Source organism: Pollicipes pollicipes, unplaced genomic scaffold (assembly GCF_011947565.3).
Source record: "Pollicipes pollicipes isolate AB1234 unplaced genomic scaffold, Ppol_2.1 Scaffold_3447;HRSCAF=4054_pilon_pilon_pilon, whole genome shotgun sequence".
In the NCBI taxonomy this organism is placed as follows: domain Eukaryota; kingdom Metazoa; phylum Arthropoda; class Thecostraca; order Pollicipedomorpha; family Pollicipedidae; genus Pollicipes; species Pollicipes pollicipes.
Window position 1 is genome coordinate 29170423 of NW_023596297.1, and position 23109 is coordinate 29193531.

The following is a 23109-nucleotide window of genomic DNA, read 5'->3' on the forward strand; positions in this document are numbered from 1 at the left end:
CCAGCATATCGACGCCATAGGGGTGGTGAATTCCAAGGTCATTGGAGACGTGCCCGGCGCTGTCCGGCGTTATCAAACGCCGCACGAGTTCGGTGCTGCATTCGCCCCGTCAAGCTTAAAAGAGATGATGTGCGTATTGACAATGCTTTCACGCGTTGATTACTCTGCGAATGGTTAACCGCAACGGAGCACACGGACTGTTGAGATGAGGCTCATCGATGTTTTACTCCCTCGCCGCCTTGTTTTGCCTGTCAATATGCTGCGCTGTTCAGTGTGATGAGCAGCCGGATGGCGCAGCGGGCGGGGCCGGCCGTTCCCAAGAGCCTCCGCAGAGCCAAGCGTCTCCGCCACGGGGTATCCCGCCAGGCAGCGCCGCCCGCTCCCGGCGAAAAGCCAGCGGTCCGTCACGCGACGGCCGCCGCTGGAGCGGACGCGTCTCTTTCACTCGGCACGCCCGCTCGTCCGGAGCACGGCGCGCCGGCGCCGTGCCGTGTCGCACACCACCGGCCCCGTAATGAGCATTGTTTATTCCTTCCTCCGACGGACCTACGGTTCACCGGGCGCCCGACACAGCGCTGGGAGACTCCGCTCGGCCGCCGGGACATCCCGGCGGCGCCGGCGCCCCGCAGGTCTCACAGACGCGGGCGCGCTCTGTCATCGCAGGCCCTCACAACTACGAGCACTCTCATACCCGCACATCACACGCGCCATGGATACGCTGAACATCGACCAACGAAGACAGATATGTCCCACGAGCGGGAACGCGACCGGGACACCGTACGAGACAATACAGTACCGCGCGTTTCACGCAATCACGCCGCGACAGCACCACGTAGAAAAGCCGACGACAGGAAGATTGATGCCGGCGAGCGGGGGCGCGTCCGGCGTCGGTCGATCCGCCACGCGGAAGCATTCGCAAAAGGCAGCGCAACGATCGAGTCAACTCCCTGCAAGGGTTCCACGCCGGGGATATGTTCGACAGCGCGTCGTCGGAGGCATTCGTCGCATGATAAATACGCAGATCTGTCCTTGAAATTCGACAGGCATAATCGTTGCCCTCTATTCGACACAACAACGTTCTAGTTTGTGAAAGATATTGTCTTCCATGCACACAACATGGTGCCAGCGCAACGAACGACAAGCCAGCTGGCGAACAGGGACGTCCGTCCCCAGATGCCGTGAATGCCATCAGCGACGGCCCGCCCGACCCCAACCCCGGCCAGTATCACAGGCGCGGCGGCGGCGGCGGCGCTCACAGCTCGGTGCCCATCCACGAGACGATCTGCAGCTTGACCTTGTGGCGGGCCTGCTTGAGCAGGCTGACGGCCTCGGCGTGCCGCACGCCCTCCAGCGTGTGGCCGTCCACGGCCAACAGCCGGTCACCGCAGCGCAGCTTCCCTGCGGGTGCCACAGACACGGCCCGTCAGGCAGACGGTGGCGCCGCCGGCGGACGGCGCCAGCACCAGGCGGCGGCGGACCGAGCGGGCAGGCATCAATTTCATAAAACACGAAGAAGCGGACTAAACCCACCAGTCAGCAACAGAACACAGCAGCTGAACAGTACCTCGCTATTTTAGACCTGGCTCGTACAGCGCGCCTGGGGCGGGACAATCACGTATCTTGTGACCTATCCAATGATGATATCTGGCAACTGACGGTTTGCCTTGCAGCATAGGTCAGAGAGCAAAGATTTCCACCAGAAAGCCATTGTGAACGCTCGCCCCAATTCAAGATCAAAGCGCTGTTCTCAATCCCGGGCGAAACGCAGCGAAACTTTAATTTGATTTCAACAATTACACGGCTTCTGCAGGCAGGAAATCTCCGGCGGCCGCTCAAAGGCGTGCGGCCGCCAAAAATACGACAGGCACAAATCCGCTGCCGCGTTACCAGCGCGGCCCGCGCCGGACCGGGCATGCAGCCTACCCCAGCGGCACGGCCGCCCCGCACCAGTCCATCACCGCCCCTTCAGCCGGCGCGGCTCGAGCTCGCTGCGGGGGCCGCTCGGTATTCGCGCGGCGCGCGCCCGCCGCTGAGTTATTTCCCACCGGCCGCCACCAACTCACCGTCAAGCGCGGCCGGCGAGTTCTGCACCACGAACAGCACGTGGATGGGATCGCGCGTGCCGCCGTCGCAGCCGCCCACGATGCTGAAGCCCAGCGAGCCGGTGGCGCTGCGCGACAGCTCGATGCCGCGCGGGTAGCACAAGCACCTGCAAACGGGCACGGCGTCGCTCAGAGAGGCAGCGCCACACGGCACTGCACGCTCACTCACTCGCAAGGCGTATTCCGTCAGCTGCTCGTTGCACCTGGGATGACTATACCTCCCTATCTATCGGAGTACATTCCGCCCCCTCCCGCCCGCCACCTGTCGACGCGCATGACATTTCGCCGCCGGCAGACTGCTGAGCCGCCGCTCGGCTCCTCCCTCGCCGGGAGTTCGCCTCCGGCCGACGGCGCCACAGCGTCCCAGGCGGCCGGCCGCCGTCTCCACCCCATCTGCCGGCAGCCAACACCTCCCCCGGGCGGGCGAGCGCCGCTCAGACGGCGCCGGCACGTGCCCGTCCCCCGGGCGCCATCCGTTCGGCACGTCGCGTCTGGCCAACGTCGCGGCAGCTATGGCACCCGTACTGGACCGGACGCCGCCGTCGGCACCGCGTCGTCGCGTACACGGCGTCCGTTTTACCGGTAAGTGCGTTCGGATGTAGCCGCCGGCTGGCCGTCCGTTCCGGCGGACAGCTCTGGGGCCGTCAGGCGCACCGGTGGCGCGTGCGAACGCCACAGAGGAAACACACCTCGGGAGCGAAACGCGCGTGCCGCCGAACACCAACCACGGACCGACGAGCAGCACTGCGCGCTTGGCAGAGGACCCACACACGGGCCGCGTCCCCTGACGGCAGCACGCCCCGCACAGGCTCGTTAAACAGCACACTTATGCGGCGCACGCCGGCCGTCTGGCAGCCGATGCTGAAGCTGCGCCGGCTGGCCGCTCACCTGGGCAGCGTCTGCCAGTAGATCCAGCTGGGGATGAACTTGGCCGGGCCGCGCGATGTCTCGGGCCCCTCCAGGATGCTGAGCGTGACGCCCGGCAGCTCGGCCGTCGACTTGAGCGCGGCCACCGCCTGCGCGTGCGTCAGCCCCACCAGACTGCGTCCGTTCACCGACAGCAGGATATCGCCCTTCTGCGGGCACGGGGCGCGGATGTCAGGCAGCGCAGGCCGCCGGGCACGTGCGGCAGGTCAAGGGCAGAGGGGCGCGGCCGCCGGGCAGCGGGACAAATGTGATCAGCGTCCAGCAGTCGGTACAACCAACCAGCAGGCGCGGAACACCGGCTATAGGCTAGAGGAGCATCGCCCCTCGGCGGAGCGTCCCATCCTCAGTCCTCAGGTATTCGTCCTCAGTCTCTCCCAAGCCACCCGGCTGTAGCTCACAAGCCGACCCGACGCCCCGACTCCGCAGACGCGGAGGCGCCGCCGGTTCGTGCGGCTGCCTCCTCAGCCGCCGCCGTCCGACCAACACTGCGCAGCCGGCGGTCGGTCAGACACCGAGCCGCGGCGAGACGCCGCCGCCATCGGCGTCATCCTCGGCCGGCTGGCGCCATTGATCGCCGCCGCCGCGCCGCACTCGCAGTCGCTAATTGTGGTCGGGGCGGGGCGGCACAGCGCTGGTGGCGCCAGTTCATCACGGCGGAAGCTGGCACCGCCTGCAACGGCGCGCGCCCGAGCGGCGGCGGAGGCGACGGCCCCGGCGCGTCACACCGCGCTGCATCCCGGGGTGCCCGCGAGACGCGAGCACCGGCCGGCGCGCCTCGCCGACGCCCACCGATCGCCGGTCCAAGCACACCGGATCGTGGCCTCACGGCGACTAGTTCGCCGCTCACGGCGGCTGTTTCGTGGAACGGAGACGTCCCTCGACACACACAAGCACACAAACACACAAACACGCGGGCAATACGTCGGGACAAACCGCGGGCGCGGCGCACGGCAGGGGAGGACCACCCGGCGCCGGAGCCCGCCCCCACCACGTACCTTGATCTGCTTCGACTTCCCGACGGGGCCCTGGTGGTTGATGTTGGCAATGTAGATGGGCGTGTCGCCCTCGTTGCAGTGGATGCCGCCGCCGATGCGCAAGCCCAGGCTCTCTTTGGCGACCTGCGGCGAAGGACGGCAGCGGTGAGTCGCTGGGGGACGCGCGGCGTCGCGCGGCGTCACGTGACCGCACGGCACGGTCCAGTCCGGACGCGCCAGCCCCCCCCCCCTTCCCCCCTCCCCTCCCACCGGACGTCCGGCCGCGCTCTCCACCGGCTCGCGGGCCCGGCGGCCGTCCTTGGTCCGGCGGCGGCCGCCGACCAGACCGAGTTACCCGCGGCGGCGCACGCCCCGCGATAGGGGCACGACAATGGCGGTATTATACGGCCACTCTGTATTCATGGCCGCCCATCGTGGCCCGATGCCGGACTGATGGGACAGGAGGCTGGCCGCTTCTTATGCCGCGGCGCACATCGTGGCCCGATGCCGGACTGCTGGGACAGGAGGCCGGCCGCTTCTTATGCCGCGGCGCCCATTGTGACCCGATGCCGGACTGATGGGACAGGAGGCCGGCCGCTTCTTATGCCGCGGCGCCCATCGTGGCCCGATGCCGGACTGATGGGACAGGAGGCCGGCCGCTTCTTATGCCGCGGCGCCCATCGTGGCCCGATGCCGGACTGATGGGACAGGAGGCCGGCCGCTTCTTATGCCGCGGCGCCCATTGTGACCCGATGCCGGACTGATGAGACAGGAGGCCGGCCGCTTCTTATCCCGCGCCAGCCAGAACAACGGCATGTCGGCGCATGCCCCCGAGCCGCGGAGCCGGCTCGGTCGACGCGGGGTGTGTCTAGATTGTGAGCCCGTGCGCCGCGCGGAAGCGCGGCAAATAATGACGGCATGTCAGTCATGTGCACGTCCTCGTCTTCACACGTCCAAATGCCGGCGACTGGACGCTGATGGTCGGGGCTGATAATGAATGAAAGGCAAACGTTCAGCTGTGGTCGAAACGCAATAAAACACCGAACGTATGGAAGTACGCATCGCGTGTTACATTGCTCTGATTTCCCGGATGGACGAACACAATGTGCAACAATCAGAGGAAATGCCCTTACGAGGAAATGCTAGTTGCCATTTTCCACCCACTTTTACCGATGTCTAGCGCGGATCCCGTTTGACTGCCGGCATTTGCTGCAAGGGCGGCGGGTGACGTGAGAGAGCAAGCCATCCATCCTGCACTTGCTCTATCACACTCAATGGCTCTCTTCGGTTGAAAGGTGACATTAATAAAGCGTGCCCTCCGCTCCGTACGATGAAAACAAGTGATCACCCCACAAGGCATTGGTATGGGCGATGCGCTGCAGTACTGTCCTTGTAAGTCACTACAACGGTACGTAGATGAAAAAGTGGGCCTGCAGCTGATAAAAGCTTGCGTTTACTTTCTATTTTTGGCGAGATACCTCCAGATCTCATTTCGATAACGCGGCAAATGGAAAGCTGGCATGTGCAAGCGTTTTCCTGCGCCCTGTACACAAAATTGGAAAGTGTCATTCCGTCCCAAATGTCTTTTTACCCGAGCACTGGTTTACGAAAAAGTGCGTCTCGCAAGACTCGTTTCCCAGCACGCTTCAAAATGACTGCGAAAGAACAAACAAGATCACACGGGACACTTGTACTCGAGTGTCACCCAACCAGCAATAAACCAGCCCGCAACTGTAGACCGTAGCCGGCAGGCTTCCTTTTCAATTTTCGACGAATCGCAACAAAGGCTTGTGTCTCGAGACCAGGGACCAACAAAGAGCCAAGTGACGGGTGCGCCGCAGGGGCTGAACGGAGAAAAGTGTTGCCCAGAGCGCACAGACAAGCTCTTATACCCCAGCCAATACGTGTTCGGTTTCAGAGGTTGCGAGAGCATTAGCCACGTGGCGTCCGGTGCCCAGGTCGGGCCAAGCAGCGCGGCAGCTTCCGTCGAGCTGGGAGGGGTCCACACTGCAGCTGGTCTGACCAGGGCGTCCCACGCGGCCGGATCGTGACCCCTCACATGCCGCTAACCAGGTCAGCCCTTTGCCCCGAATTCCATTAGCAAATGTCTCTGGCGCCGGATCTCCGAAAGAAATAGCGTATTTAACATATTGCACCCCAAACTGTATGATGCTGAACAATGTGCAGATCGGAAGAGCTGCACGACCACCCGGCCGCACATCATCACCCGAAGTCGCTGCTTTATCGCGGCAAATACGCTATACAAAGCTGGGGGAGTACAGAACAAACACGGCCTTTCATTCGCGCGAATACAAACAGGGCCATCCGGCCTCCCAGGTGAGCTGCCCAGGTTATGCCTCAGGAACGGTGTCTGCTGCAAATGGGACGAGACGGCCCCAGCTGACCGGTGAGACTGAGACCGATGTGACTGAGACTGACGAGACGGACCGGTGGAACTGAGACCGGTGTGACTGAGACTGACGGGACGGACCAGTGGGACTGAGACCGGCGTGACTGAGACTGACGGGACGGACCGGTGTGACTGAGACTGGTGTGACTGAGACTTATAGGACGGGCCGGTGGGAATAAGACCGGCGTGACTGAGACTGACGAGACTGGTGCGACTGAGACCGACAGGACGAACCGGTGGGACTAAGACCGGCGTGACTGAGACTGACGAGACGGACCGGTGGGACCGAGAACGACGAGACGGACCGGTGGAACTGAGACAGGTGTGACTGAGAACGACGAGACGGACCGGTGGGAATGAGGGGGCGGCCCGCAGTCAGAGCCGTTATCTTGCCGGCCGGTCTTGACTGGTCTCCCGTCCCACACTTTTCGCGGCTGCATTGGCCCTTTCCGCGACATTTCACGCGCGCCTTCTCCTCTTAACCATAACGTAATCCAGACAATCTCATCGACAACAACACCGACACAAAAGTCTCGAGGCACAATGACGCACGAGTCCCTACAAGCGAAGAGAGCTCAGGAACTGCTTGCGGACCGCACGGGCGCCGCGACGCATTTGAACCATGATAGCGTCACTTCTCTGTCTCCGGCCCGCTTTACACCATAGCACACCATACCGACAGTACTGAGCTGTCGGAACGGCACAAGGCAGCACCAACACCATCGAATCCATCAGCAAGCTCATTAACATAACCCGTGGCGCATCGATTTACGACCTGGCAGGCCTCATGATTTCAGTTGCTTGGATAATTAAACTGACAGTTCTGGTTCACGTTCAAACATCGGAGTCGACAATTATAGCCATCACCGTCGGAGTCCTCTCGCAAATAACATCAAAGTGGGAGAGCTCTCGTCAGTCACAGCGACAACAAATTACGCAATGTCACGACCCAGCGGGATGACTGAAAGGACGCCCGACAAGTCCAAATGGCGCTACAGCGACCACACCCATGCAAACACTTCCCAGCGGGACCGTAACACTGCGGCGCCATCAACTACGCCCCTGCAGCGGAAAGGTCGATCCGCGGATTACGAACAAATTGTGGACCGGCACGAACTACACGGTGAAGTTTGCGCTGCGCCAGCAGTAACTCAGATTAAAACAAAACTGGCCCGTCGGACGCTGGCGGCGGCGCCGCTCGGGCTCGGGCTCGGAACCACGCGCGGCGGGCACCGGCGTCCCCCGGTCTGAGTCCGCCCTCCGGTCTGCCAACGCCGCCATCGCCCCAGCCAGTGCGTGGATCAGCCGACCGAGAGCTGAGCCTCCTCCTCCCCCCCCCCCCCCCCTCCCACACACACACCCGGGATACCGACCGTGCCACGCGTTCGCCGAGGCCGCCGTTCGCTGGAGCGCGAGCGGCCGCCGCTCCCTCCAGCGGCTCACCTTGGCGATGGTGACCGTCTTCTGCTGCAGCACGTCGCCCTCGATGCGCAGGCTGCGGCGCAGCTCTTTGCCGCGGCGCCGGTGCTCGCCCGGCTTGGCCGGCAGCGGCGGCGCCGGCGGCGGCGGGTCCGGCGCCGACAGGTGGTCCATCGACTCGCCGCGCGCCTGCCGACAGATGGCGCGGTCCGGCTGGTCGCGGCCGGCCGCCGGCGCCGCCGCCGCCGCCGGCCCCGGCTGCGACAGTCGCTCCGGCGCCGACTTGGTGCGCGCGTGCGCCACGGCCAGGCCCGGCTCGCTGCGGAAGAGGCCGTCCACGGCGTCGTCGCCGCTCGGCGGCGGCGGCGACCGCGACACCACCAGGCTGACGGTCGAGTTGTTCTGGGGACGGACGGACGCCGGTGTCAGGGCGAGAGCCAGCGGCACGGTGATGTCGCATACACGTGTGTGGCGCCTGGCCGAAGGTCGACTGGTAACGGAAACGGCCACGTCGGAGTCGGATGGAGAGCCCGGGATGAGATGGGGAAACGGCGCAGTACCATCATGCCGATAGTGGAGTTGCTCTGTGAAATCACTGGACGAGGAGGGCGGCACGGACAAAGGCGCCGGTCAGCCTGCACCTATGCTCCAAACACGCTCTAACCGCCGTCGGAAGCTCAGCACGACAGCTGAGCCAACTCACGTTACGCCATTCGCCGACGGCACCCAACAGCGACTTGTCTACAGCGGGTGGCACCAGCCCGCCCCCAGCCAGCGTCTCAAAACGCTCCCTCCAAACTGAACTGATCACGGCTGTCCGGATGCATGGCTCCGCCACCCGGCGACAATGCCGGGGATGCAAGGCCAGCGGGCGACCGGCGTCGGCACATCGCCGGACTGGTGTCGGGAGACGCTGGCCGGGGCGTCGGCACATCGCCGGACTGGCGTCGGGAGACGCCGGCCGGGGCGTCGGCACATCGCCGGACTGGTGTCGGGAGACGCCGGCCGGGGCGTCGGCACATCGCCGGACTGGCGTCGGGAGACGCCGGCCGGGGCGTCGGCACATCCCTGGACTGGTGTCGGGAGACGCCGGCCGGGGCGTCGGCACATCGCCGGACTGGTGTCGGGAGACGCCGGCCGAGGCCGCATCGCGTCCCCTGTCGGCGCCGCCGACACCGAGCCCCCGGGCCGCGACTCGCCGCCGCACACAAAGGGCGGACGACGGAAGTTTTCTCATCAGGCGCCGCCAGGATCTCGACCGGGATCTGCGTCGGCATCTGCGATACCGGCCACCCGCGCCGCGTCCGTCCGGGCGGCGAGACGACGGAGACCGTGCACCGGTCAGGTGAGGTCAGGTGAGGTCAGGTGAGGTCAGGTGAAGTCAGGTGAGGCTGGATCCGGCCGGACCCGACCCCGCCGAACCAGGGGACCACACCAGAGAATGGCGCAGGTCACGCCAGACACGTCCACGCTGACAGGCGCCCGCCCGACCGCGCCGCCGTCGGAAATAGCCGAGGCCGGACGGGACGCGCCAGGTCGGCTGAAGCTCTCCGTGTCCAGCGGCGGCACGCCCGCCCCAGCGGAGAGCTCGCCCGCCGGGGCGGGGCGCAGAGGGCGCCGCTCGTCAGACGCCGTCATCCCGTCGCGACCGGCGCGATGACCGGCGGTGCCCAGCGGGCATGGCCGACGTTCCAGCTCTCATGCGCCACTGCCAGGCGAGAAGCCTCTCGGCAATGTCCGCAACGGGCCACCCACAGCGGGCGGCGGTCCCGCCTGTTGAGTGCTACCGCTCCGACACCTCGTGCTTGGGGATATGGTCAGACAAGGTCGACAAACACGCCAGTCGGGTGGTGTGACTTTTGCTTTCGTGGTCGTATAATTGCCAATTAGCGTCGGCGGTGCAGAGCAGAGTTTCGCGCGGCCTAATTAAGAAATGATGAAGGCAGAACCAAGGCGACACACGATTTCTGAGAACTCTCGCAACACCCGGTGAACGATGTTGACACAACCATGTGACAGCACAAAGCTACTCGAGCACGGCGAGAGCATGATAAAGAGCGCTACCGTCACTTTTTGGCTCCATAAAACAGGAGTCATGGACTCTGTCAGGTGATCCAGTACCCACTCCCCAGTGAGACACCTGCTTGGCTACCGAGCGACCCCCCCCCCCCCCCCCCCCCAACAAGAGCGCGACCCAGTGAGACTGCACGTTCCCCAACATATAACGGTACAGACGAGCTGCCGGTGCCACTCCGGGCCGCCAGCTGTCAGCATCGACCGCGCGTGCCGTCAGTGACGGCAGCCGGCCAGACGGGGCCCAGACACCGCCGCCGCGCCCGGCGCTGAGGCGACCGCGGTGCAGGTACTCGCGTGGGGGCGCCACCGGTGCCGGCGCCCACGCCACGCCGTCTGCCGGCCGCGTGCGGCGGCCCCCGACGCCGGCGCGGCGACGATGGTGTCGAGGTTCGCGGATGCCGGCCGCCGGGGAGGAACCATCCAGCCACCTGGCGTGACACGAGAGCGGGGAGGCCCCACGCCGTCTGCCGGCCGCGTGCGGCGGCCCCCGACGCCGGCGCGGCGACGGTGGTGTCAAGGTTCGCGGGCGCCGGCCGCCGGGGAGGAACCACCCGGCCACCTGGCGCGACACCAGAGCGGGGAGGCCCCACGCCGTCTGCCGGCCGCGGGCGGGCGCCGCAACGAAGTCTGCGGTCGCGGACGGTGCCGTCCCCGGCCGGCCGAGCGGGCCGCTCCGGGAGAGCCGCCGCCGGTATGCGCGGGATCGATGGCGAGCTGACTCACAGGTGGGGTCGTCACCCGGCCGCCACGCCGCCGGACGTTCCCAGGAAACGCGCCGCGCGACCGACCACAACAGGCCGGCGCCCACGGACGGCCCGGCAGCCGCCGTGGGGCAGCCGCCGGGGCCGGCCGGTCAGACCGGGCTCGGGTGCGCCAGTGGAGCGCTCGGGGAGTGGCCCGCTCCGGGCCGGCCTCCCGCGGCCGCCAGCACGGCTTCTGTGTCAACTTAGGGCCTACAAAGCCGACGCCATCACTCACCGGTCCAATTAATCCGCAATCACGGACGTCACAGTCGCTCTGGCTCTAGCCGGCTGCTTAAGCCAGTCTCTGCTGCTTGGCCGGTTCAGTCGTATATCTTGCTAAGTCAGTCAGAAGCACGCCTCTCCCCTCCCTACCCAACCCCGTCTGCCGGAACAGGAGCCACCTACGGTTCCATCTTCCGCGCCGTCCCTCCCGCCGCGGTCCGCGACTCCGGCCAGCCAGGCCGGCGTCTCCGCCGGCAACGGTACAAAGCACGGCCACCCGCGGCCGCGGCACCACACGCCCACGGGCAGCATGCCCAGTAGCCGACAGCGCCGTGTCAGCAGCACCTCCGAGAACGGCCCCGCCACGGCCATTAGGCCGCCACTGAGGAGGCGGACAGCTCCGGACTCGCTGGCGATCCTCCAGCGGCCAGCGCGCCCGGCGCTGCATGTGTCGGACCGGCGCCGGTACGGCGAGGTGGAGATCACGTATCCTCACGCCGCGGGGACGAGACCGGACGCTGGCGGCGGGCGGCAGTGAACGCCGCCGCCGACTGGCTCTAACTCGACAGCCGCAGCCGCAGCGCTACTCTTGGTCACCTTCCGGATCGCCTCTGACGCTCCCGACAAGGGCGGCAGCGGCGCGCCGGCGGCGGACGTCCAGTCCGTGAGAGGCGCGCCGCTCCCATCCTCGCCAGCGCCGACACACACACACACACACTACCGTCGCACGCCGAGCGTCGCGACTGGCACCGGTGTGACGGAGGGCCTCTCCGCGCAGCCGGCGCCGTCGCCCACAGCAGCGGCGACAGCGCCTTATCGCCGCCACTGCCGCCGTCGCCCGACCGCCGTCGCCTGTTTACGGGCCGGGCGTAACAGCCTTTCCGCGCACCGGCGACGTCCCTGATGACGAGAAAACGTCCGCCGACGACTCATAACGGCGCGTAATGACCCATTTTCGCGCGCGCGCCCCCCGGGAGTCGGCGGGACGTCCGCGGATGATTTACGAGGGCGGCGACGGCCCGCGCGCGCGGCGCGGCGGCGGACGCCGTCGGCGCGCCACCCGCCAGCCACAACCGACGCCGGACACATCTCGCTAATACCGACGGGCGCACTCGCGCCGACCTGACCGGCGCCCGGGGAGCCGCCGACAGCGGCCGCGCCATCCCGCCAGCGGTCACCGGCTGAAGGGAGGGAGAGGGGGGGGGGGGGGGATGGCGGCGGGCGGCGCACGGACCGCGGGCGCGGAGACGGGCCGCGGCGCACCTGTATGAGCTCGCAGGCCAGCTGCAGTCGGCCGTGACGCACGTCGCGGCCGTTGATGTAGAGGATGCGGTCGTCGCGGCGCAGGCGGGCGTCTTGCGAGGCGGCCGAGCCGCCGATCACCTCGGCCACGTGCACGCCGTCGCCGGCCGGGCCGCAGCGGCGCGACACCAGCTTGATGCCCAGCGTCTGGCCGGGCGCCTTCTCCAGCGTCACCGTGTGCAGCTCCGGATCTGAGGGCGACAGCACACTCCGCGTCAGGCAGCCGCTGGCGCGCGGCACCGGTCGCCGCACCGACACTGCGGACGGCAGGACGGCAGCACGGCCCGTCAGCTGACGCACACGGACCCAGGCTCTGCAGCAGGGCGTATCCACATGTGCGAGTGGTCGGTGGGCTGGCCGTCACCAACTGAAAATCTTGTTAAGAACGTGTTTATCTCACGTCCTGTGTTAAGAAGTGTTTTTAAGGTCCTCTAGCGTGTCAGACGACGAACGCGGCGTGGGTACTTGAAAGGGGAGGGGAGGGGAGGGGAGGGGGAGGGGAGGAGAGGAGAGGGGAGAGAGGAGAGAGAAGAGAAGACGAGAGGAGAAGAGAGGAGAGGAGAGGAGAGGAGAGGAGAGGAGATACGAGACGAGACGAGACGAGACGAGACGAGACGAGACGAGAAAGAGGAGAGGAGAGAGAGAAGAGAGAGGAGAGGAGGGGAGAGGAGACAAGAGGGCAGGAGATGAGAGGAGAGGGGAGGGCAGGAGAGGAGAGACGAGATGAGTGGTGAGGAGAAACGAGACGAGATGAGTGATAAGGAGAAACGAGACAAGACGAGATGAGACGAGAGACCAGGACGGCAGACAGGAAACTAAATATACGTGTTTCCCTCCGGACCGCGCACACCAATAAGCACTCTGCTCGTATGACGCGCACGATAACAATAATTACAGAAGTGTCCATTACACCACACCGCCAGCTGCTGCGCTCATCACCAACAGCAATCGGCGCCGGCGCGCGTGCTGTTTTCCACGCCCGCGCCGCGGCCCTGCTCATTACGACGCCTCTCGTTCACGCGCGCCCGCGGCTGGGGGCGCCGCCGACCGCTCTCTCCCCGAGCCGCTATTGCTCGCCGCTATCATCGACCCCGTGATGACCCCGGCGGGCTTCCGGACGCGCTGTTGGCCGAAAAAAACACGCACAGAGATTCCGGCGACAGCGACCACGCCAGGTCAGCCAGCGCCGACCTGGGCCGTTCCGGCGCTGGCAACGGTTCATTTCGGCCGGTCCCATCGAGCCCGGACGCCTTTTCCAGGTGGCCGGGGTCAGCCGAGGCGGCGGCATGCATTCCAGGACACAAACCGCTGCCACAGATCGTTTGCGTGTCGCGGAAGAAGGAAATTAATTAAGGTATTTAATTACAGAGACTACTAATGGCGCCCAGAAGAGCCGTGGATTTCATCCCAGTTCAAGCCTCAGACTGAAATGATGCAATTAATCTCGTGCAAATTGAATGCTGATGGAAGCATAAATAAAACGCCTTTTCTATGCCTATGTTCATTTTGCAAAGCCTAGTTTAAACGTTCTGATATGATCATAGCTCTACGATGGCCAAGCAACAGCCGTACTGAGGAACTTGCCACAAAAAGGTACTTAATGCACCTGTTCCGAGGAAGACAGTACTTCCCACAACATAAGTAAGGCCTTCAGGTCCTGATTTTTCGGCATTATAAGTTGGAAGTTCTTATGCTGGGTGAACGACCTTCAATATGCCGGGAGATACTGGTTGAACGACGACGTTGCAGTGCTAAATAAATACAAATAGCATACTCAACAAGCAATTTGATGTAACAGAAATCAACACAACCGTTATTTAGCATTGCAATGTCGTTTACCAAACACCGTATGGCGTACTCCAGCATGCATAGTTCGTAATCCCTCCATGCAGTCAACCATGATCGGTGGAAGCCAAAACTGGTGTCACCCCTATATCCCGATATGCGGCCATTTGCAGCCTGTCACGGCGTGTTGAGTGCCCACCGACAGCCCCGACAATCTCACGCGCGCGTGCACCCTCGCCACGCAGCGTATCGACCCAGTCACGTCCGTTGCTGCCGCAGCCGCCGCGCCGCCCAGCCGTCGGACCGGTGCGCTGGCCGCCGGCTCGGGCCCGCCCCGTCTGAGGCCGGGGTCGCCAAACGGCGCACGAGGCGGCTGACTGCGTCCCGGCACCGCCAGATAACGGGCAGCCGACGGCAGGAGCGGAAGAGCCGGAGAGTGGGCAGCGGAATTAGAAGATTGCAAAGGGAAAGCCAGAAGGGAGATGCGGACAAATGAAGCGCATTAACTAATTAGAAACGAAATGAACCGTCGAAGCAAAACTAGGATGCCGGATGACGCCTGTTGATTCGCTAACGCTAAATGAACAAGAACGAATCTATTGCAGCCAAAATGCATTGCTGCCGCTAACTTTTCCAAGCACGAGCGCGATCGACAAGCCGCAACTTCGTCCAGAAAAACGCTTACGAAATCGAAATTCGCGCGCAAAGCAACGCCCAGGAACAACACCAACACTACAAATTATTAGTGTTGCAAGTGGCCACTACTTTTTGCTTCTAAGCTTTGAGCCTTACGACTACTGACGTCAGCGCGATAGATAAAGGAGCGGAATGAACGCGGCACAAACAAATAGTATAAGATTGTCAAATCCAGCAAAGTATCCGCAGCAAGTGGCAGAGTACGAGCGCGCGGCGCGAGAGGGAGAGCGGGGGAGAGAGAGAGAGAGAGAGAGAGAGAGAGAGAGAGAGAGAGAGGAGCAGAGAGAGAGAGAGAGAGAGAGAGAGAGAGAGAGAGAGAGAGAGAGAGAGAGAGAGGAGAGAGAGAGAGAGAGTGAGAGAGAGAGAGAGAGGAGAGGAGAGAGAGAGAGAGAGAGGAGAGAGAGAGAGAGAGAGAGAGAGAGAGAGAGAGAGAGAGAGAGAGAGAGAGAGAGAGAGAGAGAGAGAGAGAGAGAGAGAGAGAGAGAGAGAGAGAGAGAGAGAGAGAGAGAGAGAGAGAGAGAGAGAGAGAGAGAGAGAGCGGAGAGAGAGAAGAGAGAGAGAGAGAGAGAGAGAGAGAGAGAGAGAGAGAGAGAGAGAGAGAGAGGAGAGAGAGAGAGAGAGAGAGAGAGAGAGAGAGAGAGAGAGAGAGAGAGAGAGAGAGAGAGAGAAGAAGAAAGAAGAAAGACAGCCAGAAAAAAGACAGCCAGAAAGAAAGACAAGCCAGAAAGAAAGACAGCCAGAAAGAAAGACAGCCAGAAAGAAAGACAGCCAGAAAGAAAGACAGCCAGAAAGAAAGACAGCCAGAAAGAAAGACAGCCAGAAAGAAAGACACCAGAAGAAAAGACAGCAGAAAGAGCAGCAAAAGAAAGACAGAAAGAAGACACAAGAAAGACCGCCAGAAAAAAGACGGAAAGAATAGCCAGAAAGAAAACAGCAGAAAGAAAGGCCAGAAAGAAAGACAGCCAGAAAGAAAGAAGCCTAGAAAGAAAGACAGAAAAAGACAGCAGGAAAGAGCAGAAAAGAAAAGAAAGAAGCACAGAAAGAAGACCAGAAAGACAGACAGAAAGACGACAGAAGCGGAAGAAGACGGAAACGAAAGAAAGAAGACGAAAAAAGGAAGACGGAAAGAAGACGGAAAGAAAGGCAGAAAGACAGGAAGCGAGAAAGAAAGAGACCCAGATAAGGGTAAGGCCAACGACCGTCGCCACAGCAGAGCGTGTCGATGCTCTCCGTCTCGCCGTCAGCTTGTGGGCGGCAGCTTCCCGAAGCTGTCAGTGGAGGCCCCCGTCTCTGCCGCCTCAAACGTCGCCGACTGATGACCGTCCTTGGTCCGACCTGTCCTTGGTCCACCCCTGTCCTTGTCCTCCCCCAAATGATATCGTCCTTGGTCTGACCTTCCCCCCTTCCCGCCGAGCAGCATTCCTCAGCGCAAACCGTAAATCAAAGCGGAACCAGGCGGCTGCGCCGGCCTGAGCTCGTCTCGCGGGCCCGACTCTGGCAGGCTGCCGGCGCCGCCAGAGCCCGTCACGGCCGCGAGCGGCGGCGGCGGCGCTCGCCCCACAGAAAAGTGGTCAGCCGTCAGCGCACGGGCCGACCGGGGCGTCCAGCAGGATAGAGTCCCGCTGCAGGCGGGTTACGTGAGCGCCATCCTGACCAGCAGCGCCGACGGCGACGGCAGGCGTGTCAGGCGCTGCAGCGGTTGCTAGCCCAGTTCGCCCCGCTGTGCGGAAACCTGAGCTGGGATCCAGAGGACAACACAGAAGTTTGCATGGGAAAGTTATGCAAGGCGCCAGCTGGGACGTTTTCGCAACAAAGCGCCGCTGCCGCCAGGTCATGAGCGGACAGGCCGCTTACATAACACACGTCCATCGATCCTCTGATCAATGCTGACAAAAGCGATTCTGTCCAACATGTGCACTCCTGGACCAGCCGGTAAATGCGCCATGCAATACAAAGACCGCGCGGTTCATTTCCAAACGCTGCCGGCAGACGCGGCACATGCCGGGGCATGCCTCTGGCTGGCGCCGTCAGCGCGGTGCGTCCCCTCCGGCGGCACGTACTGTCCATCAGCGCGGTGCGCCCCTTCCGGAGGCACGTACTGTCCGTCAGCGCGGTGTGCCCCCTCCGGCGGCACGTACTGTCCATCAGCGCGGTGCGTCCCCTCCGGAGGCACGTACTGTCCGTCAGCGCGGTGTGCCCCCCCCCCCCCCCCCCCCAGAGGCACGTTCTGTCCATCAGCGCGGTGCGTCCCCTCCGGAGGCACGTGCTGACCCATCAGCGCGGTGTGCCCCCTCCAGAGGCATGTACTGTCCGTCAGCGCGGTGCGTCCCCTCCGGAGGCACGTACCGTCAGAGGGCGGCGGCGGGTCGATCTTCTCGCGGTACACGCCCAGCTGTAGCACGGGCGTCTGCACCTTCAGGGCCTGGCAGATCTGAAACACCAGCAGGCCGGCTCCGTCATGCGGGAGCTCCGGGCAGCGGCCGGCACCGGCGCCGGCGCCAGGGTTATAGTCAATACACCTGGCAACAGATGCGCTCAGTGCGGCAAACACAGATCGCGTTGCACCTCAGCGTTCAATTAGTCTATGCTATCAAGGATCAACTATTACAGCTCCGGATGCACTGTCGTCTCCCTCGATACGCGCCGTCGCCGTCGCTCTACAGGAAAGCGAGCAGGCATACCCCCACCACCCAGCCCCCAGAGCTCATTACATCATGGCAACGGCCAGGCGGGACAGGGTCGGGCGTCCCCCGGCGCCTCCTTCCGGTTCCGGCGTGTTCGGCCCGGGCACGCGCGCGCCGCCGGGCGGCCCGCTGACATTTCGTGAGGCGACCGGCCGTCGGCCATTTGCCTAATGCACACCTCTGACGGAGGCCCGGCTCGGCAGCGAGCGCGCGGCGGCTGCGGACGGTTCTGATCACAGAGCCGTGAGCGCGCGGCGGCTGCAGACGGCTCTGATCACAGAGCTGTGAGCGCGTGGTGGCTTCAAACGGCTCTGATCACAGGGCCGTGAGCGCGTGGTGGCTTCAAACGGCTCTGATCACAGGGCCGTGAGCGCGCAGTAGCTTTAGACGGCTCTGATCACAGGGCCGTGAGCGCGTGGTGGCTTCAAACGGCTCTGATCACGGGGCCGTGAGCGCGCATTAGCTTTAGACGGCTCTGGTCATAGGGCCGTGAGCGCCACTGCACCGTCATAGTTTGAGCCATTCCTGCATATAATGCAGCGAATAAATCATTTCGTGCACGTATCCGCGACAACGCACATACAACCATCAGAGACTTAATACTAAATCAGACAATTTCATATCATATTCATTTCCTATGTATTTCCGAACACACCGAACTTCTCCACAATGCGTGCATCCACTAATAAATTCGGAAATTCCGTCAACACCCAATGCTTGCGGGTACCGGACGATTCGTGCCTGGCCGAGCTTGTTTGCAGCCTTCACAGTCAGACCGCAATGATGCCACTGCGAAGCCTCTCATTTCTACACTGCTTAAGCACTCCAGTGGGCCCCACTTGGCCCACGCTCCTGGTTTCGTCCACGGTAGCTTATAAAAAGATTGGTCTTATCTTGTGGTTAGTGTCTTGTGGTCAGTGTGTGCTTAGTATTCGTGACCATTGTAACCATTCACGACGGGAAAATCGCATGCATGCTGTCATTATCAGGAGAAATGGCCGTGACACTAATGATGACGATGGCATAAACAACAGCCAGTTGTTACGTAACAGAACGTGCCCGTCAATTTTCTGTGAATTTAACGAAGACAAATAATCCATTTAATTGGCACGAGACGCAAGTCATCATACATGCAACTCTGTGATGCTAGTAAGGGGTCGCTATGCTGGATACGTCTACAGTGAAGCCGGCAGAGAATTGTTGGCGAACTGGTAATAATGAGGCCTTGGACTTAAGATGAGAGCAAATTCCAGTGGGGCTTACTTTCGGCGTCGGCCGCTAATGAAGTCCGAAATTCCTGCATCCTTCTGCCTTCCATCAAAAACCCCAGTTTTACCAGGGATTTTCACAAATAATCCCACATCTCACCGCAGAAATGGACGTAAAATCGGATCCTGAGATTGGTAACACGTGCAGGCGGCGGACTTTACTACACCAACACCGCGGGCCAAACGCAGCCCTGAACACAGGCCTTTACTAGCCCGGCACGCGCGTCCCCCAATCGCATCACCCGACCGACAGTGACAGCGCGTGGCAACCCGCGCGCTCGGTGATGGCCACGGCCCGTCCCGCCGGCTTCCGCTGCGACACCGCACCGGCCGGCCGGCCCCGCGCGGGGCCGGCCGGCGCGTCTCGGGTGAGGCTCCTCTGCGCCGGCGGTGGGGCGCCGCCGCCGGACTGGCTCTCCCCCATCCAGTCACCGGCGGGCGGCCCGTGAGTCAGCGGCCGCCGCCGACCCACCACGGCGGACGGTGTGACCGGTCTCAAGCCTGCCGCCGTTGAGCAGCCCGCAAAAAATGCCCCGCTGTCGATCACAGAGCCAAGCCGTTTCTACGAAGCCGCGGTCGTTAACTCGCGCCAGGTGCACGCCAAGCCCACACAGTGCATGGTTTCATGCACGGTATGGAGTTAAATCCCAATAATTTGATCCATAATTTTCGCATTAGTTTTAGAAAATTATCCATAACTTTCCAACGTTCTTGGTTAACTGTGATACCGTTTCATGATTGCATGCAACTAGGATACCACTAACACGTGAAGGTAGCCTCCACCACCTGCGTCACTCAAACAGACAAGAGCACAATCTGAGCGGACAATTGCCACATCGATCGAGCTCCAGTAAAGCTGACAGCCTCCTCTCTCGCTGCCACAAAATACGGACCCGAAGACCCCACCCGCTGAGCACTCTCCAGCGAAAGCGATGAAAGAGCCAAGGTAGACGAAGAGTGACGCATGCCGAAACCCTCGCCGTCCGTGTCTCACGCCTACGGAGACACACTGGACCTCTCCACCACAGGACCTTCTGCTTCCGCCGAGCAGAATGAAGACATATCTCTCCCAGGCGCGGACCAACTTTACTCATTTCTACGAACTTCTTTCAAACAAAAACGTGGCAACGCCTCCGGGAGCCCGCACGCCGGCAACTTATGTGCGTTCCGCATGAACCAACCGAGCGCGCGAAAACTTCCCAGAAGCGCGTCGATACTCGTATGTCCTTGGTCCGCCACCGTCTCTACACCCAAGACGCTCCAACGCTCCCACCGAGTGCACATGAAGGTAGGGTTGGCCTGTAAGCTAACGAGGCAAACCTTGCCATCCAAGCTATCTGAATACGCCTAGATAGTGACATTTTCGCACCGGCACAAACAAAGCTGAAATCTTCCACAAAGTCAGGGAGCATGACACCACCACTAACGGCTTCGGATATTTTCCAGGGTACACAATGCACAGAATGCTGATATCTGTGCCCGCCGCCAGACGGCTACGTTCACATACCATCGACGTTCACAACCAGTTTGTTCGTAGAGGCGTCATACGGTGCCATGAATGCCGTAAGCTGTTCTCCGCGGTATCGTCTGAGGCCTGCAGCCGTCAGTGAGGTCACCGCCGACAGGTAAGCTGACATAGCAATGGGCACCTACGACGCTTTACGCCTTACGGTTAATGCCAAGTGATTTACACTCCACCTTGCGGACGGCTTAGCTCCGTCTACGAAGCGTCCGTCCGTGACCGTTTGCGGAAAATTACAGGATCGCACCTAGCCAGTGGCCTACAGTTTTGTTCTCTTATGATGTTCCGTCGGGGAGGTGCAGTGCTGCATCATCTCCTTTAGGCGTTTAATGTGACGTCATGCCCCCCTTCCCCCCAACACACTTCCGAAGCCATAGCAATGTTCTCTTATAATAGAATGACGGTATATAGCGATATACGGTTTTGCTATGATACACCAGCGAACCTGGGAGCCAATCCGGCTAATTTCAAACACGCCATGCACACGCTGCGGGCGCCTTTGAAGCAAAGCATGCCTGAATAAACAGAGCTTGTTTTAAACACACCGAATAATAGTTGCAGCTTGAGTTATATGAAATATTATAAACTATACATACATATATACATATATATATATATATATATATATATATATATGTCTACATAAAAAACGAGAGGCAAACAGCATTTAAACGTCCCCACAGCGGAGAACACTTCAAAGTTACCAGAGCTCCGAGCGTGATGTACGACGCCGGAGGTCGGTTATTACCATTTTGTGGGAGACGTTCGTCATGTCGACGCCGGAGGTCGGTTATTACCATTTTGTGGGAGACGTTCGTCATGTCGACGCCGGAGGTCGGTTGTTACCATTTTGTGGGAGACGTTCGTCATATCGAAGCCGGAGGTCGGTTATTACCATTCTGTGGGAAGCGTTCGTCATGTCGACGCCGGAGGTCGGTTATTACCATTTTGTGGGAGGCGTTCGTCATGTCGACACCGTTGACCTCGACGATCTGATCTCCCGGCTGGAGCCGACCGTCCTGGGCCACCAGGCTGTCGGGGAACACCTCCTGGATGACCACGCAGCGCTGCCAAAGAAAGCCCCCGGGTCAACAGAGCGTGGCAGTCTGTCGACTTCGCAGCGCTCGTCAGTGGTACGACACTCACGCCTGGACACGGCATCCACACACACACACACGGGTCAACGGCACTGCCGTCGCGTGGTATCGAGTCGTCGTCGTCGTCGAGTCGCGAGCCAAACGAGCCTGGTACCGGCATTAAGGTCAACGGTCACGCGTGACGTCACTGGCCACAAGACGCGCTAACGCGTGACGTCATTCGTCACAAGGCGCGCTCCAGGCCAGTGGACGCCTCGGCGAGCAATGATGCGCGTCGACTGAAGCCGTCCGCGCAGAGACTGCACAGTCCAGCCCATTGTCGCCGGACGGTGGGCATGCTGTGAGGACCACCGCTTACGGACACCTGCTGTCGACGATGGCAACAGGAAGCGTGCGTACATCTTACCTGCATACATACACATACATACACATGCATAAATACATGCACACATGCGTGCACAGACGCACGCAGCTATGGACTTCAAAGTTATCGATATGTCCATCGGAGTTTGCAATATGCTGCAGTATATGCATTATTCCATACAAATGCTAAATGGTGGACTGCGTGACGCTTTATGGTGACTTGGCGTGCGTGCAGCTGGCATTTGCACTTGACGCGATTGGCGCACTTCTTACCGACAAATTGCGATCGCCAGTTCCACGTTTAACTGATGTGCTGACTTGCTATGAGGTGCGCATCATGTTTAAGTGTTTTATTAATATTTACCCACGCGACGTTCGGAAAATCAACCCGGTAAGACAGTGCATGTTCAGGAACGACAAGCCAGAACGCTTTCAGCCCGCTGGGCGCTGAGCATCATAACATCGAACAAAAAACACGGACGCAGGCAGGACCTGAACAACGCACAGCGGGCAACAAACGGAGACGTCTCTGATTTCGGCGCAATCGCTTGTAGTTATTACGGCAAAGACCGTTGTCCCGCACGCTCTCCCCGAAGTGGGTCGGAATTCAGCAGCCCGAAGCCTACCACACGCCATGGCATTGTGTTCCGCACCCAAATGCCGTTCCAACTTCCACCACGGCAGGAGGCAGCTTACCAGCATCACAATGCGTCGTCGAGAGAGCCACGCAGACTCCGAAGTCTTTCATCGGAGCGAGACCTCTCAAATGGCAGCATCTCGTAACCGTTAGGGCGCTTTGCAAGCCGCCCGCATACCATTATACTTTATGCGGCGAGGGTACGCATATTTCAGTGAAACCCCAGCGAAGTCATATGAACTGCAGCACACAGCTGATAGCGGCCTGTCCAGACTCCCGTCACGTTCCGGGAACACAAGAGTGCGCGTGCAGTCCGCTCGCGTGCTGAGCACACCGGCCGGTTAGCAGAACACAGGTTTGGCAGCTGACCGCAGGACTCATGTAAAAAAGCCGGCGTGCGACTGCCGTATTTCACGAACATGCGGCTCCTTCTCCGCCATGGTCATGACATAAATCAAAAACATGAAAAATGCATCGTAACCGCTGGATATGAAAAATGGCGCCGATTTCGAGTACGTCTGATGTCCAGACTGAACGGCCGTCAGCCTTCGCTTAGAGGAGCCGCACGTCCTGCAGCTACGCGCCAAACCCGCTTCAAAAAACAGGTCCGCCGATAAGTTTTAAATTATTCGGGAAAACGCAGTCCCACATGTCAATCATGGAACGCACGGTCTCCCGCGTGGTCACGGACACATTAATCAATACCACAAATCGAACACTGCGTGGGCTGGGTCGGACCATGTCCCGCCATCGTTTGGACCAGCTTGTGACAATCACAGTCGCCCGACGGGAAAACCGGACCGGACGGGCCGACAATAACCCGCGCACATGTCCGGCTCCGCTCAAATAGCGGCACACTTCAATCGGCTTCAAATGGGTCAG

General features: G+C 61.4%; 1 protein-coding gene across 1 annotated transcript in view; it reads right to left on the reverse strand.

Moving 5' to 3' along the window:
* Positions 1 to 481: 481 nt before the first annotated feature.
* The window catches only part of LOC119092103 (ligand of Numb protein X 2), a 78640-nt gene continuing 56012 nt past the window's right edge, over positions 482 to 23109 (reverse strand). Inside the window, exons 7-14 of the mRNA XM_037215077.1 lie at positions 21075 to 21197; positions 17003 to 17087; positions 12137 to 12366; positions 7857 to 8234; positions 4025 to 4147; positions 2991 to 3178; positions 2064 to 2209; positions 482 to 1398 (exon numbers count right to left, since the gene is read on the reverse strand). Of these exons, the coding sequence (XP_037070972.1) occupies positions 1253 to 1398; positions 2064 to 2209; positions 2991 to 3178; positions 4025 to 4147; positions 7857 to 8234; positions 12137 to 12366; positions 17003 to 17087; positions 21075 to 21197 (1419 nt within the window). The 3' untranslated portion in view covers positions 482 to 1252. The remainder of the gene's footprint in view (positions 1399 to 2063; positions 2210 to 2990; positions 3179 to 4024; positions 4148 to 7856; positions 8235 to 12136; positions 12367 to 17002; positions 17088 to 21074; positions 21198 to 23109) is intronic.